At 43.7% G+C, this 15,991-nt stretch overlaps 1 protein-coding gene across 1 annotated transcript in view; it reads left to right on the top strand.

Annotated features, from left to right (window-relative positions):
- Window positions 1-4,324: 4,324 nt before the first annotated feature.
- Window positions 4,325-15,991, top strand: part of LOC137344655 (polymeric immunoglobulin receptor-like) — a gene marked incomplete at its 5' end in the record, with an annotated part of 40,484 nt that continues 28,817 nt past the window's right edge. The window contains 3 exons of the mRNA XM_068007779.1: window positions 4,325-4,400; window positions 6,380-6,703; window positions 9,736-10,059. Coding sequence (XP_067863880.1) covers window positions 4,325-4,400; window positions 6,380-6,703; window positions 9,736-10,059 — 724 coding nt within the window. The remainder of the gene's footprint in view (window positions 4,401-6,379; window positions 6,704-9,735; window positions 10,060-15,991) is intronic.

Genomic DNA, 15,991 nt, shown 5'->3' with positions numbered 1-15,991 from the left:
TTTGTCTTGGGCCACGATGGAAAAGAAAATCGTGCGGAGTGTAAAATGGGCTGCTGTTTTGCTGGTGTCCATTTTGCAGTAATGCCCATGACGAATTTCACCCTCCTTATCTCTTCAGCTGACAGACAAATAACGTGTGTCACGTTCAGGTATCGGCGGAGGGGGCCCTGGGCCAACAAAACTCTCAGAGTGCTGCCATGCACAGGCGCCCCGAATAAAATTTGAAGGCTTTAAAGAAAACGAAAATATTTTTGAATCAGACAGCTTGCTGGCCACCTATTTCCCTGCGCAACAAGATCCAAACGCCTGCAAGGTATCAATCGCAGACCATCAGGTGGAGACCAAGGAGTTGGCCTCCCATATGTATAAGAACCCAGTGCAGAAAATACGGCTCGATCTGAGGGAAATGTCAGTCATCGGAACATAGGAACAGGAGTCGTCCTGCCCTGCCATTCAATTAGATCATGGGCTGATCTTAACTCCATTTACCCACCTTGGTTCCATATCCCTTAATGCCCGAACCTAACAAAAATTCATCAATCTCAGTTTTGAAATTTTCAACTGACCCCCAGCCTCAACAGCGTTTTGGGGTAGAGAGTTCTAGATTTCCACCAGTCTTTGTGTGAAGATGTGCTTCCTGACAGATGGTGACCAATGAGTCGACCTCCCCTGTGTAAAATAACCAAGTGCTGGAAATACGGCCGGGTCTGAGGGCAATCTCGGTCCAGAGACGAGCTTCAGCCTTGGCTCAGTGGCAGCACTCTCACCTCTGAGTCAGAAGGTTGTGGTTCAGGCCCCACTCCAGAGATTTGAGCACATAATGTAGCCTGACACTTTAATGCTGTACTGAGCGAGTGCTGCACTGTCAGAGGTGCTGCCTCTCGGATTGGTTTTTAAGCCATGGTCCAGTCTGCCGAGGATATGAGACCCATGGTATTATTTGAAGAAAAGCAGGGGAGTTGTGCCAGAAATATCACCTGTGCCAGCCGAAGGGAAATGGCACTCGCAGTGACTAAAAACTCTCACCCAAGAGCCAAAGAACTTTAATGACCTGACCAGGGCCAGCAAGTAATACACTGGCCACACTCCCTTTACATCCCTGGCATCAGCACACTCTTCACCATCTAAAAGTAGCAGCAACACAACTAACCCTTCACAATGCACTCTGGTTAAGGGGCTCCCAGCTTGGGATCTAACGTTATGGCGACTCATCTCCCCGAAAGGGAATTACTTGCATGCACAATCCTAAAAACCCTTTGTCAACACTAACAGGCTCCAGCTCTTCCTTCAACTCTGCCATGGCAGGGGGTGGAAAGGAGATGAAGCCAGACTCAAGCACACCCATGAGTTCCTGCAGAGACCTCCTGCCCAACTCCCTTAACTCCCACTTGCTTCTTAACTCCCACAAACTGGTTCAGACACTTGGCACACATCTCTCTGCTGCTAGCCTTCCCCTAATTTATTCCATCCTCTTGCAGGAGAAAGCAGTGCACAATGCCCAGCGGGGGTGCCATCCTTAACTTTAGAACACTTGTCCTACGAGGAGGAGGCCATGGAACTCATGGGGAATCACTCTCCTCGTGCCATGGGAGATGGGGAGGTCTGGGCATATTGCCAACATAACACCATTGCCCTGGCATCTCTATGAAGTGTCACACGCCAACAAGCGTCCACTGCTTTCTCCGTCTCCTTGGCCCACCAGTAGACCAGGATGGTGATGAAGCCAACCCATGATTTCCTGCAGACACCTTATGGCCCTTGTTCCTCTGTCCCAACACCTTTCAACTCATCACCATTGTCACCTTCTTCTTAAATCCCAGGCACCAGCTCAGGTACATTCACCCGAGGAAAATTAGATAGTGTTTTGTGATGGTGTGGTGATTCACAGAGCACAAGGGGGCTGGAGGTGTGAGAAGTAGGTAACAATGTGCCACCGTCCATGTGGAGGCCGATGAGAAGGCTGCCTTTGCCTTTGGAGTCCTGAGAGCCCGAACTCATGGATACTTTCCTGAAAAGCAGGATGTTTGAGGAACATCACACCGACATGCAGGCTCTAAGGTCAGGGTTCAAGGATGTGGATCAACTGACAACTGTGACTCTTGAGTTTACAGTTCTCATCTGCAGCAACATCAGGGAAGCTTTTTCTTCATTTCAGCCACCAATGGAGCATGTGCCAGCTTCAGTGGAATCTACAGCAGCCACCCAGCTGATCCCAGTCTCCCAAAGACACTTTGTATCCAAAGAGCTACTTAAAAATGTTCAAGGATACAATCGCTTTTAATTTTCTTTCCCTGCCAATGGGGAAGAATCTTATCTTTTGGAGATGAGGGGGTAAATTTTAAACGGGGAGACAGGTAGTGGGAGGGGGTCAGAAATCCTGACCAGAAACCCAGAAGACCGTGTTTCCCGGACGCACTTATGATTTTGACATAAGAACGCATTTCATTTTTTTCTGTAGGTTTTCTGCCCGACAGGCCAGCCAGATTGACAAGCTGGCTATCAGTCGGACGGGGGAAAAGCAGGGGAGCAGATGCCAGCAGATAAGTCTTAGATGGTGGGGGAGGGTCGGTCATCGGAGGTCATCAGGGGGTTCGGGGACGGGGTCATCAGAGGGTCGGTCATCGGTGGGGTGTTGGTCCTCGGGGAGACTCATCAGAGTCTGTGATCACTGGGAGGCTCATCAGGGGCACAGTCATGGGTGGTCGGATATTGGGGTTTGGAAATGGTGGGGGGGGGCGCAGGCACTCGTGGGGGTGTCGGAGATAGTTGGGTTAGGGTGGGCGACAATGGAGGGGTCGGGGATCGGTGGGGGGAGTGTCGGAGACCGCATGAGTGCGATCGCGACAGGTGAGCTTTTTGGGCTGGGGGAAGCAGTCCTGCTCCTCCTGGCCTACAAGCAATGCAATATAAGCACTTCACTGCTGATCCAGGCCTTCTTGGCTCCTCTCACGTGGCCTAAGGCAGAAGGCCCGGTAATCCCGGCCCCCAGGGGTTAAAAAATAAAAAACCTTTCAAAATGGACGCCCGCAGCCTCCTTAAAAGCTTTCACTGACCGACCCGTCTCCTGAGAACGGGTTGGTCGCCCACCCCTCGAACCGCCTCCGTTATAACCGGAAGTGGGCAGGTTGGGGTCGGGCTTTACATTTTTACAATTGTTACCTTCCCAACCACCCCCAAACCACCCGTTCCTGAGGTTAAAATTCACCCCGAACAGTGGATGTGGAACTGTGTGCATTACTGTGTGGTGCTGCACACTAGGACAATGTACCACAACCCGACACCCATGTGAAAGAACATGGTGGGTGGAAATGTCCCAGAGTCCATGTCACCATCCATTAACGTTAACAAACAGGAAATCATGGGTAGTGTGCCCTGTGTTACCTCTGGAGTCCCACAAGGATCTATCCTTGGACCCACCTATTTCTCATCTACATGCTGCCCCTCGGTGACATCATCTGAAAACACATCGTCAGATTCCACATGTACGCTGATCACACCCAGCTCTACCTCACCACCACCATCTCTGCGCTCCTCCAATTCTTGACTGTAGCGCGTCCCCCATTTTGATCGCTCCACCATTGCTGGCCGTACCCTCAGCTGCATTGGCCCTAAGCTCTGGAATTCCCTCCCTAAACCTCTCTCCCTCTCTATCTCTCTCTCCTCCTTTAAGATGCTCCTTAAAACCTACCTCTTTGAACAAGCTTTTAGTCACATGTCCTAACATCTACTTCTGTGTCTCGGTGATATATTGTGCTTGACAATCACTCCTGTGAAACACCTTGGGACATTTTATTGTGTTAAAGGTGCTATATAAATGCAAGTTGTTGTTGTTGTTGGTATAGTTCTGACACTTAACATGTGACTTTACGGGATTTCCGACTATGTGGCCAGACATTCTTCATGCTGTTAATAAGCACAGCATTAACTGTTTTATCAGTGAAACTAGTTTCCATACACAGTACACTGTGGGAAGGAGAGGGGATTGAATCTTCCTGCCAATCTCAACACTTGTCTGAGGTTTTTCTTTCACTTGTGTTCCAGATCTCACCTCACAATTCAGCATAAATACTTTGCTTGGGTCGCCATTCTCCATTCCTGTTAACATTTTCACATTCCTGTTTTCACAATTTTCTATTCATTGATGAAAATTAGTTTAATTTTGTTTGTTAAATATAACTGACAATATTTCAAGTTCTCAGGCGTAACATTTCATCGCCTGGTTTCCTGCGGTTTCACGATCTGGCTTCCTGCTACTTTCTTCCTCATTTCAATTCCTCGCATCATGAAGATATTTATTTAGATATGAGAACTAAGAGCTGGGTGACTGACGACAAGTGCTGATCTCTTCTTTGTGAATAAAACAATGCGGATTCTGATTCTTCTCATTTGTTCCCTGCCCGGTGAGTGACCGCCAGAGCTGGATATTCAGATAATCAGTGTTAGTTTAAGTCTCGTGCATGGTTTAAACAGCAGAGATGTTTAAATATTTGGAGAAATGTAAAGGCACAAAATACTCAGCAAAAGTACATTTGCATATAGTCTTGTATCTCTTTTTCACTGTATTATTCACCAGACGAAAATGCATTCTTAATTGTGAGTGGAAAATAAAGCTGCAAAAGTAACAATCAAAATGCAAAGGAAACCAGATTTAATCTGTAAAAAGTGACTTTTATAATATAATCTGATGTCCAATATACACTGAAGACTGCAGTAGTTATAATCCCTCAAATAGAAAATGTCACAAATTTGCAACTGTTTTCGTTATTTAAAGTACAGCCGATGAAATATTGTTTAACGAAGCTCAGTCAGTGACACTGTTCCTCACTGGGAGAGGACGCCCACTGTTTGGTCGATATTACTCTCCCAATAAGTAACCGTTTTCTTCTTCTTCTTTTACTCCAACCAAGTAGATTCAGCCCCATATCATCTTTATGATTTAATGCTGTAATGGAATTTCTGATTAATACTGCCTCCCCGCCACCATTTTGGACTAATCTATTTTGTAACCAGCAATGTTAAACTCCCAGTCCCACCCGACTCTAAGCCATGAGTCTGTTAATTCTATTATATCAAACCTCCCCATAAATATTTGTGCCTCAACTTGCCAATTTTATGCAGAATACTTTTTGAACATTCAACTGAAGCACGCCTCTGTTATGGCAATCTTCCTCTTTTCAAACCTTCCTCTTTCTGAACTGTTCTCTTTCCCCTCCCCATTTCCCTCTTTTATCTATCCTATATCCTCAGCCCTCCGTCCTCTTCCTCGTGCCTCTTCAGCTTATTTTTAACCACCCTCCTGCCATTTGGGAGTAAACTCTTTGCCCACAGCATCAGTTCCTCTCCCAGCAAAGCCATTGGTCTTGGCGCTGTTCAAGTAAACTCCTCCCGTCCTCTACAGGATGCTCCTCTTCCACACCTGGTCCCAAGGTGCCAGGAATATGAACCCTTTTCTTCTGAACCATCTCTCCAGTCACAAAATTACTTCTCTTATCTTACTATTCTTATAGTAATTACCATGTGACACTGGGAATAATCCTGTGATTAATATCCTCGAGGTCTTGCTCATTGATCTTACAGACAATCTGGAGCACTTTTCCTGTAGATATCAAGTTCATTACAAAGTCTGCATACTTCCACCCGTCTGCTGCTGAAACCCACATCCATGTCTTTGTTGCCTCCAGATTGAACTATTCCAATGTTCTCCTGGCCTGCCTCCCCTCTTGCACCCACCATAAACATCAACTCATCCAAAATTCTGCTGCCTGTTTCAGGTCCCGCTCATCCATCACCCCTGTCCTTGCTGACCGACATTGGCTCTCGGTCTCTCAAAACTTCAAACTTTCATCCTTGTGTTTAAATCCCTTCATGAAATGGCCCCTCACTATTTGAGTAACCTCCTCCAGCCCTACGCACCAACTCCCTCACGAAATCTCCCTTCCGCTGACTGTGATCTTTTGTGCATCGATCCCTACCTTTGCCCCACCATTAGTGGGAATGGTTTGCCTTCAACCACCTTGGCACCACATTGTGAAATTCCCTGTATGAAATCCTCCACCTCTCCTCCTTTAAGACCCTCCATAAAACCCACCTCTTTGACCAAGCTGTTACACACCTCTCCAAATATCTCCTGCCTTAGCTCAGTATCCATTTACTTTTGATTATATCTTAGCTTGTGTTTCTATGTTATAGGTGCTATATAAATGCAAGCTGTTGTTGCTGTTCTTGTTCAACGATAGTGACTACACTTCAAAAGTAATTCACTGTATTAATGGACGTAGTGGAGAGATTCTTCTGTACACAGTGGAAGTTCTTATTAAAATGCATCTGTTTGTATTTAGCAGTTACTTCCTGTTCAATTTCTGAAGTGTTGTCTCCTCAGTTTCAGGTGCATTGTGGGCAAAAAAAAATGTAAATGGAGTTGTGGGAAGAGCGATCACAATAGACTGTCACTATGACAAACATACGTACCGGTCATATGTGAAACACTTGTGTCATGGCTGGACTAGTGATTGTTCAGTTTTAGTAAAAACAAGTGAGCAAGATGGACAGCGAGGAAGAATGTCAATCACAGATAACAAGAGAGAAGGAATATTCGTTGTTACTATGAACGATCTTCGCTCGGGAGATAGCGGATGGTACAGCTGTGGTATTGAACAATCTGGCATCGATCCAAGGTTTAACTTATGGCTACAAATATCTTACGGTACTTTTCTCAGTGATATACTTTATTATACACGACTAAAATGTCTGTTCAATGTTTCATCTGGGAAGAAAAATACAGCACTGATTTTCCGAGGCTCCGCAGCAGTGCAGAGTCTTCCAGGAAGTGGGCAGAGGTCTGGAAATACGACTCGTGTTGCTCACACGCAATTCGTGGCCTGTCCAACTATCCAACCAAAAATTTCACGTATTATGGGACCAACAGTTACTTTAACTACAGTGTATTACACCAGACCTCACATGGATGCTCAACACATCTTCCTGTCTCTGAACTGTATCAAATTTCACACTGTCAGATGTTTACATTCAGGCTAAAAGCTAATAGAAAGACAATAACAAAAGCAGTAAGAAGCAAGTAGTCTTTAATGGGATAAATACCTAGAAAACACTAAAAATGGAATCAATCCACATGAGCGTAACAGATTTTTGTAGGTTTCCTGATCTGATGGGAGGCATACAGAATCAACCAGATACTTAGTTCAGCACAATACAGTTCAACTTTACAAGCGAGCTAAACTTAAAATTGAAAAGCTAGATCACTCTCTTGATGGTAAAAGAAGCCTCTTTATTCATGTTGTCACGTTGCGCCGGATTTTGCTGTCAAAATAGCGGTGAGACTAATGGCGATCGCCATTATTTACACGCAAATGGTGCAGCAAATTCAGGCGAGGGGCAGATGCCTGGTTAACACAGAAATCCAAAAGTTGCTGTCCAAGTTGCACCGTTCTGCCCTTAGCTTCACAAAAAGGGCATCTTGCTGTCTGCCGCACCATTGAAATACATTGAACGGCATGAAGTTGCTGTATTTGCACGGTAGATACAAATTAAACTCTCCACAGTAAGTTGAGTCAAGTCATTTCAAGTCTGAGTACCCTTTTAACAACGTGATAAGTGTTATTTACTGCCAAGCAACCTCTTTGGCACTGAAAACTTACAAGTGTGGAGTTTCAATCCTTCAGGTTTTAATTGTAGTTGGAAATTTAAAAAATTTCATTTCCTTTTTCTTTCTTTCTTCATCCAATCCTTCTTTCCCTCTCTTTATTTCTCTTTCTGTACCTGATTGGACATTCAATTCATTCTCATTTACACTTCCTTCTCAATCCTTGCATTGATTATTTCAAAATCCTTGAATCTGACTGGTGAAGGAGATACACGGTTTCTTGCTCTGTCCACGCAGGTCCCAGATGCCCTGTTTCCCTCGCTGCGATGTTATCAACTCGCACTTTCAGTAACTTACCCGCAAACAATTTGAAAACTAAACGAGCAAGGGCAAGTCTAACTAACGGCAAACACCGTTGGATGCTCTGCCACAGCAAATTATGGCCCATTATCTTCCTCCCAAGCAAACCTCCTGATGGATCAAATACTAAATACAATCTTCTACATCCTCTACACCTCCTATTGATTTTTCAATGGATCTGGGTGGGTGAGTAGGGAAGTGCTGAGGGACAGGCTGGCAAGCAGTAGCATTTCAAAGAGAGACTGTCCAGTCACAAAGCAAATTTTGTCCCAATCAGTTTCTGAGAACAGGGTGTGGCCGCAACAGCACTGAAGACCTGACAATTCTCATTGAAAGTGTCAAGCTGGTCACCTTTGTGCTTTGGCTACTCCAATAAAACTGAGATAAAGGGTTCCTTTTCAGCTGCAGTTCGCTGAAACCAATCACAATTACTCTCCCTGTCGAAATCCACAAAACATGTGCAGAAATCTCCAATTTGTTGCACTCATATTCTGCTGTGGTTTCTCGGACTTTCTCCAACTAGCTCATGTTCGAGTGTCAAACAATTAAACAGCATTGGAGGCTAGTAACCTACTACTGAGAGAAATTGTTAGCCCTGATTTTCAAATTGACACATCCCCAGTATCATTGCTGCTCTCCTGATCTGGAGCGCTGCTATGTTCTGATATTAGACATGGTAGTTCAGGCTGCTCGCAGGATGGAGAGACATGGAGATGTAGATGTGCTGGTGAGGTTCCAAAATGGCAGGGCCTGGCTGAGTTACAGGAAAGCTTATTCTGGTTTTGTCTCAGAAGTAAAATAAAAATTGGAAAGCATTTGAATTTTAGATGTTGGTTGCAGAATTCCCATATGAGGGAGTTCTGGTACAAACTGGACCTGGGCCAGGCCATTCCTGGAAATGCATTCAACATTCGACCAAACCCCCACCTGAAAACAATAGGGTTGGAAATTCTTTTAGGCTCATTTCTGGGCCCAAAATAAGCGACAGGCTGAAAGCGCTCCCCAAGAAGCCAGAGGCCTGAGGCTCATCTGAAATTGGCCTCATTTTGATAATAGAGGCGAGCTGCTGGCTACTTCCAACATTGGGGATCAAATTTGAGCCTGCTGTCTATTCACCAGCGGCCCTCAGGAACGTCCTGCTTGGACACCGGTGGAAAACGCTGGGGGACCGAGCGCAGTCGCGATTCTTCAGTGATCTCAATGGGTCTCTTTAAGGAACTCTGGTTAGGCCACTGTAGAACTGGGTAAACCAGTCAGAACATTCACGGTGTACGCTCTGCCTAGTTTCTCAAAAATTTTGCAGAAGCTTGCTAAAACAAGCCCAGGACCCTTCTTTGCATATTTAAATTAATGCAACGCTGCTTTCAGGCGACCACTAGGGACGCCTAAAAATAGAGTCGACCAATAGGGCAGTGGGCATGGCTCAATGCAAATCAGGCACAGGACTTCACGCCCAGCAATTGGTATACGTTGCACCATTTTACGCCCGGAATTGGAATAAAACACATCCCAATTTCTACCCCATAGACTGCTCCAACCTGGCAAATTCATGATGGGTTTCATCAAAGCAAAAATGATGAGAAGATTATTTCCATCTGGATCAATTATGCTGCTGTTTTTCAAAAAAAGCAAAAACTTGCACAATTGTTCCTCTTCTTTCAGGTGCTTTTGAAGGCTATTTAATCTCTCTCATCCCATTAAAGATCAGGGATAGTTTGGATCCAGTGCAAGAAGCAGAGTCAGTCAGTGTCTGAATGTTTGTTTCTTTCCCACAGAATCTGTGTCTGTTCCTGTGCTTCGATTTTTATCACCACCAAGTGCCTCATGTTTTGGGGGCTCAGTGTCAGTCTCCTGTGAGTCTGTCCAAGGGTCCCTTCCCATTCGGTACACATGGTATAAAAAGGCCACGTCTGAAGATTTAACGATCTCTGAATCTGATAAACTGGATCTACAATGTTCTTCCTTCACCCAAGTTCATCATCAATATTACTGCAGAGCCTCAAATAATAATGGAGGAAAATCCAGTGAAATGGTTGATGTGTCAGTCTGGAACAGATCAGAGAAAAACTGCAGTTATGTGGCTCGAATCAGCAGCATTGGTAAGTGTTACTTTAAACAAACAATATGGGAACTGAATTTTTAAAACTAATATCTATTGCATCTGTTTGCGAGCCGGTCCCTGATTTGCGATATCCACTCCCGGTGGCTGAGGTTTCCCATCACTTGGCAAGCTCAGGAAACCGACCCCAAGAGGCTAGAATTGACCGTTGTCAGTATTAGCAGGCGACTGTTTAATGTGTGCGTGTGACATTCCTTTATCTGCTGTTCTGAATGAAACATTCTTTTAAACGAGGAATGCCTTACGAATTTTAACTGCTTGTCTACTAATATCGACAACAGTAATTATTGGTCTAATATTTCCCGATGAGCTCAATGCACTGCTGATGTTCCTATTCCACTGAGGACATCGCTCCAGGGCAGCATCGCGGTTGCTAGGCGCCCAGGAATACACTTTCCGGTGGTGGCAGAGATCATTCCCTGGCTCTAACTTTCCTTTACGTTTGCGTGGGGCAAAAAAGGGAATATCTGGTTTGTAGACCCACCAACCCGAGATCTTTAACTGTCCCAATAGTAATTCTGTAATGCAAACACTCGGATATGGGGAAATAACTGAAATATCACTAAAAATGGGCCGCTGCCAGGTGTTAGCAGCATCTCTCCTTGCTACCAGAGAGGGGAAATTACACAGAAATGAAAGCATCCAAATCCAATATACCAACCAGGATTTTACTCAAGTACTGAGGTTCCATTTAACAATAGTGTTCTCTAGGTTGACTACAAGTCAGAATCAGGTGAATCTGAACTTTATTCCCTTGCCTCAATAGGACCTGTATATACTTGTGAAGATTTTTCAACAGTATCACCAAAAACCACATGTTCCACAAGTAAAAATATCAATTCCACTGATAATCGAACCACATCTTCAGGATCCACATCTGCCAGTAAAAGGTACAATGTTCTCATTGCTTGTGTTTTGATTGGCACTGTTTGCATCTGAGAAAATAAATGTTCTTTAACAAATTTGGCACAAGGGTTCACAAATATTTACTGTTCCAGACTATAACTGATCATAATGGAAATGGTGGCTGGATTTACATCATGCTGTTGTGTTAGCTTCCGAACAAAGGTGCTATTTTTGTCGGTGGAAAATAAGAATAAGAAATAAGCACCTCCATTTTGCCACCCCTCAGGTGGTGCTGTTTGCATTATTCACCATGATGACTTCACCCCAAACCTAGTCTCATGGCGTGAGATGAGTTGTACTTGCCAAACCCCAGCAATGCTGGTTTTGCCTTCCACTATTCTGGAGTGGCATTTGCATTCTCCGTCATTTTCACCTTCTCAGTTTACCCATGTTATACACTGTTTCCAAACTGAGAGAACGGGAAGGTTGACTGTTTCCAGCTGCTCAGCAATTGCCTGAAAGAAGGTGCAGATGAGCAGTTGTAGGTTGATGTTATTGTGATAAACCTTTCATCCCTGAGGAGACATATTACCACTGCTACATGGCCCCAGGCAGAGGGTCAGTCACTTTTATAAAGTTCTCAATTATAAAATTGTGCCTTGCCTTTATAGCTACACATTGTGGACATGTTCATGAACTTTGCTTCATTTGGCCTTTATCTAATGATCACAAAGTTGACTTTCCTCCATAAGCCAAACACTAGTTTAGTTTCCCAGCTAAAGTCCCTTGGTTCTGCTGCTTTACATTGATACAAAATACTAAGATTACAGTGTAAACAGGAGATAAATGTTTAAAACACAAAGCAGTCCCGTTTCTTGTGAATGATTTTGTATTTCTCCCCTTTTGCTCAGTTACATTGTGTGGAGTGTGCTACGCTGGGTGCTCTTTGCTCTCCTGGTGATTTGTACTGTTTCAGTCACAACGTGTACGAGAAAAACTAAGGTAGGGATTAAGGACTGTATGAAACACTCCAAAAATTCTTTCAAAAATATTTGTCACAGATATAATAAAGAAAGAACCTGCGTTTATATAGACTCTTTTATATCCTCAAGACGTCCCAATCTCTTTGCATCCAATGAATTACTTTTGAAGTGTTATTGTTGTTATGAAGACAAAAGTGGCAGACAATTTGCACACAGAAAGGTCCCAAACACAGCAGATGAGATAGATAAATGACTGGATAATCTGTTTTGGCCAGAATATTGGGTGAACTCCTTTGCTCTTCTTCAAATAGTGTCATGGAATCTTTTATGTCCACCTGAACAAACAGATGGGGCCCTCCATTAATGTTTCATCTGACAATAGAGCACTCCCTCAGCACAGTGCTGAAGTGCCAGCCTAGATTATGTGCTGAAGTCCCTGGACTGGGACTTGAACCCACAACCTTTTGACATCTGAAATGAGAGTGCTACCACTGAGCCAAGCTGTACTAATACAGTCAAGAAAAGATTCCATTCTGATTTGTTTATCCAGTCGAGCACCAGGGTGCTCAGACACAGACCTAATTCTATTGTTGCTGGGAACCTCAACTGGACTATCTAAAATATATTTAATAAAGTCAACCGTTTTCTGATGTCAACTGTCCACCGTCACGGTTGCAGAAAAACCCATGTTGAATGTGAGAAAATGGTGTCACAGCAAAAGGGGCACAACTGACACCTTTTCCCAGCACACGTGCAATGGTGATGGGGGAGGGAGGAGTGTGATCTCAACACAGCTCCAGTCTATCGCAGGCCTTTCCTCAACTTGTTAACAGTTTCAGATAGAATTCTGTTCAGAACTGACATGTAAAATAACGCAAACTTCTCAATATCAATGAATCTGATGCATTAAATATTTTCACTTTCAGCTCCTCAACGAATCAGATCACCACAGGTCGGCCAACGTGGCAGGATGAAGATTTCCTGATTGCATCTACCTTGATGGAATTTTGTGTCCTGATCAAATATTCATTGTTCATCCAGCTTTCCCTTTTCACCAAATGTACATAAAAAATGGAATTGGTCATTAAATGAACTTGACTATTAAATTAGTGGAGAAAAAAATCAAAACTAAAATGATGGCTGCGTGCTTCGAATTGGTGGCTATTTTTCTATCTATCTACATCGTGTTAAAAATTTATGTCTGTGGCCACTTTCTGTCTGCACAACCTGATTTCCTGTTGATACATTTTTGTCACACTTTTTGTGTCAATTTTTCAGATTATATATTCCTCTGTCTGCATTTGTAAAGGATTTGCCGAAGTGTAGTCATATGATGCAGTGTAGTTATAGTGTAGCTAATTTCATAGGATGCAAAAGGACAATTCAGTCAGCTGTACAAATAGAATATTTCTCTAAAGCATCGAGCATTTCAGCTCAGTCATTTTTCTTCAAATAATTTTGAGGAAGAAGAGGATAAATTTCAAAAGCTTTATTGGGTAAAATTAATATTGAGTGTGTTTTATAAAAAAAGGAGCGGTTGATTTTAACCAAGTGGGTCGGTTGTTAAAAACCTACCCGTTCAGGTCCCGACCTATTCGTGCCATTGCAGATTTGAACCTGCAAGATTCTGCATGTGGATGAAGTGCCGACCTAAACAGGCAGGGGGCCTCATTAATTTGTGTTAATCAGATTGTCCTGAAATCTGCTAATGTTATACTGCTACTGATTTCTCTTTATATTGTAGTAATAGTAACCTTTAGCCTGTTGAGTGAGGAAGTGTAAGTCAACTTAGATGCAGTAACCACTGAACTGTTGAATTAAGACTGACCTTAAAGCAATGGTCAGTTTAGACAATCAACCTAATTAAAAACATTCCAGTGCTTACTCCAGAGAACTTTAATCAGTTGCTGCAGAAGGAAATATCTGCGAACACATCATCCTTTTTAGAAGCAAGAGATTGGTATGGCATGGTCCAGATTTAAAATTAGTAGTTTCACTTGATAGAATAGCAACAAGAGTGAAGCTTTGATAAGATAAAAAGGTTGGGGAATTGTACCAATCTATGGAAAAATAACTGGATAAAAGCTAAAATTATTGATAAGGAACAAAGGAAGCAGATCATTAATATTCACCTTATATGGACTTGTATTTGGTAATACTGTAACGTGTGGACTGTCTCGTAGAGGGGGTAAGAAAAAGGTGTAAAAAGTAGGTGTTGGAACAGATACTTGGGACTCGATTATGATCTGCAACCAACATACTGAGGTTGGAATTGTAACGCGTTTGAGTCCACCGACTTAACTCGTAAGGTTCTTGTCGTAAGTACTGCTGTTAAGTGTATGTTTAAATGCAGGTGTAGACTTAATAAATCTGTGACATCTGACATTCAATGTTATGAAAACTATTGATTTGAGGAGTAAATTATAAGTGAGAACACTCACCTTTACCGCTCCTCTAACTGTCTCATTACATCAATGGGACAAGATTGCATTTTAACTTGGAAAAGGAAGGGTTAAGGGGAGAGAAGAAGAAACAGAACAACAGGTCTGAATGCAGGTGTGCATGACAAGACATTTACTGAGCTGGGCACTGACAAAAATAATGCAGACACTTAAAATAAATTTACAGCATTTCTTCAGAATTCTCTCATCATTTTTCAGTTTCCAAAAACTTATTATCGATCAGGAGAAGATTCAAAAATTCACTACTTCCTCCATGCATTTCATGCCTGTTATGATTCAGGCACACGCTGCCAATGAACTGAAACATGACCTTATGGTAAAGTAATCTGGGATGAGGGCTACAGGGTCAACAGTGAAACTTTTACCCATCAGGTACACAAATAAATAAGACAGATTTCCAGTGTAAATTCGAGGTGAAATTCGTCTTGGGCCACGATGGAAACGAAAATCGTGCGGAGTGTAAAATGGGCTGCTGTTTTGCTGGTGTCCATTTTGCACTAATGCCCATGACGAATTTTACCCTCCTTATCTCTTCAGCTGACAGACAAATAACGTGTGTCACGTTCAGGTATCGGCGGAGGGGGCCCTGGGCCAACAAAACTCTCAGGGTGCCGCCATGCACAGGCGCCCCGAATAAAATTTGAAGGCTTTAAAGAAAACGAAAATATTTTTGAATCAGACAGCTTGCTGGCCACCTATTTCCCTGCGCAGCAAGATCCAAACGCCTGCAAGGTATCAATCGCAGACCATCAGGTGGAGACCAAGGAGTTGGCCTCCCATATGTATAAGAACCCAGTGCAGAAAATACGGCTAGATCTGAGGGAAATGTCAGTCATCGGAACATAGGAACAGGAGTCGTCCTGCCCTGCCATTCAATTAGATCATGGGCTGATCTTAACTCCATTTACCCACCTTGGTTCCATATCCCTTAATGCCCGAACCTAACAAAAATTCATCAATCTCAGTTTTGAAATTTTCAACTGACCCCCAGCCTCAACAGCGTTTTGGGGGAGAGAGTTCCAGATTTCCACCAGTCTTTGTGTGAAGATGTGCTTCCTGACAGATGGTGACCAATGAGTCGACCTCCCCTGTGTAAAATAACCAAGTGCTGGAAATACGGCCGGGTCTGAGGGCAATCTCGGTCCAGAGACGAGCTTCAGCCTTGGCTCAGTGGCAGCACTCTCACCTCTGAGTCAGAAGGTTGTGAGTTCAGGCTCCACTCCAGAGATTTGAGCACATAATGTAGCCTGACACTTTAATGCTGTACTGAGCGAGTGCTGCACTGTCAGAGGTGCTGCCTCTCGGATTGGTTTTTAAGCCATGGTCCAGTCTGCCGAGGATATGAGACCCATGGTATTATTTGAAGAAAAGCAGGGGAGTTGTGCCAGAAATATCACCTGTGCCAGCCGAAGGGAAATGGCACTCGCAGTGACTAAAAACTCTCACCCAAGAGCCAAAGAACTTTAATGACCTGACCAGGGCCAGCAAGTAATACACTGGCCACACTCCCTTTACATCCCTGGCATCAGCACACTCTTCACCATCTAAAAGTAGCAGCAACACAACTAACCCTTCACAATGCACTCTGGTTAAGGGGCTCCCAGCTTGGGATCTAACATTA

This window comes from Heptranchias perlo, chromosome 27, assembly GCF_035084215.1.
Source record: "Heptranchias perlo isolate sHepPer1 chromosome 27, sHepPer1.hap1, whole genome shotgun sequence".
In the NCBI taxonomy this organism is placed as follows: domain Eukaryota; kingdom Metazoa; phylum Chordata; class Chondrichthyes; order Hexanchiformes; family Hexanchidae; genus Heptranchias; species Heptranchias perlo.
This window is presented reverse-complemented; position numbering and strand designations above follow the sequence as displayed.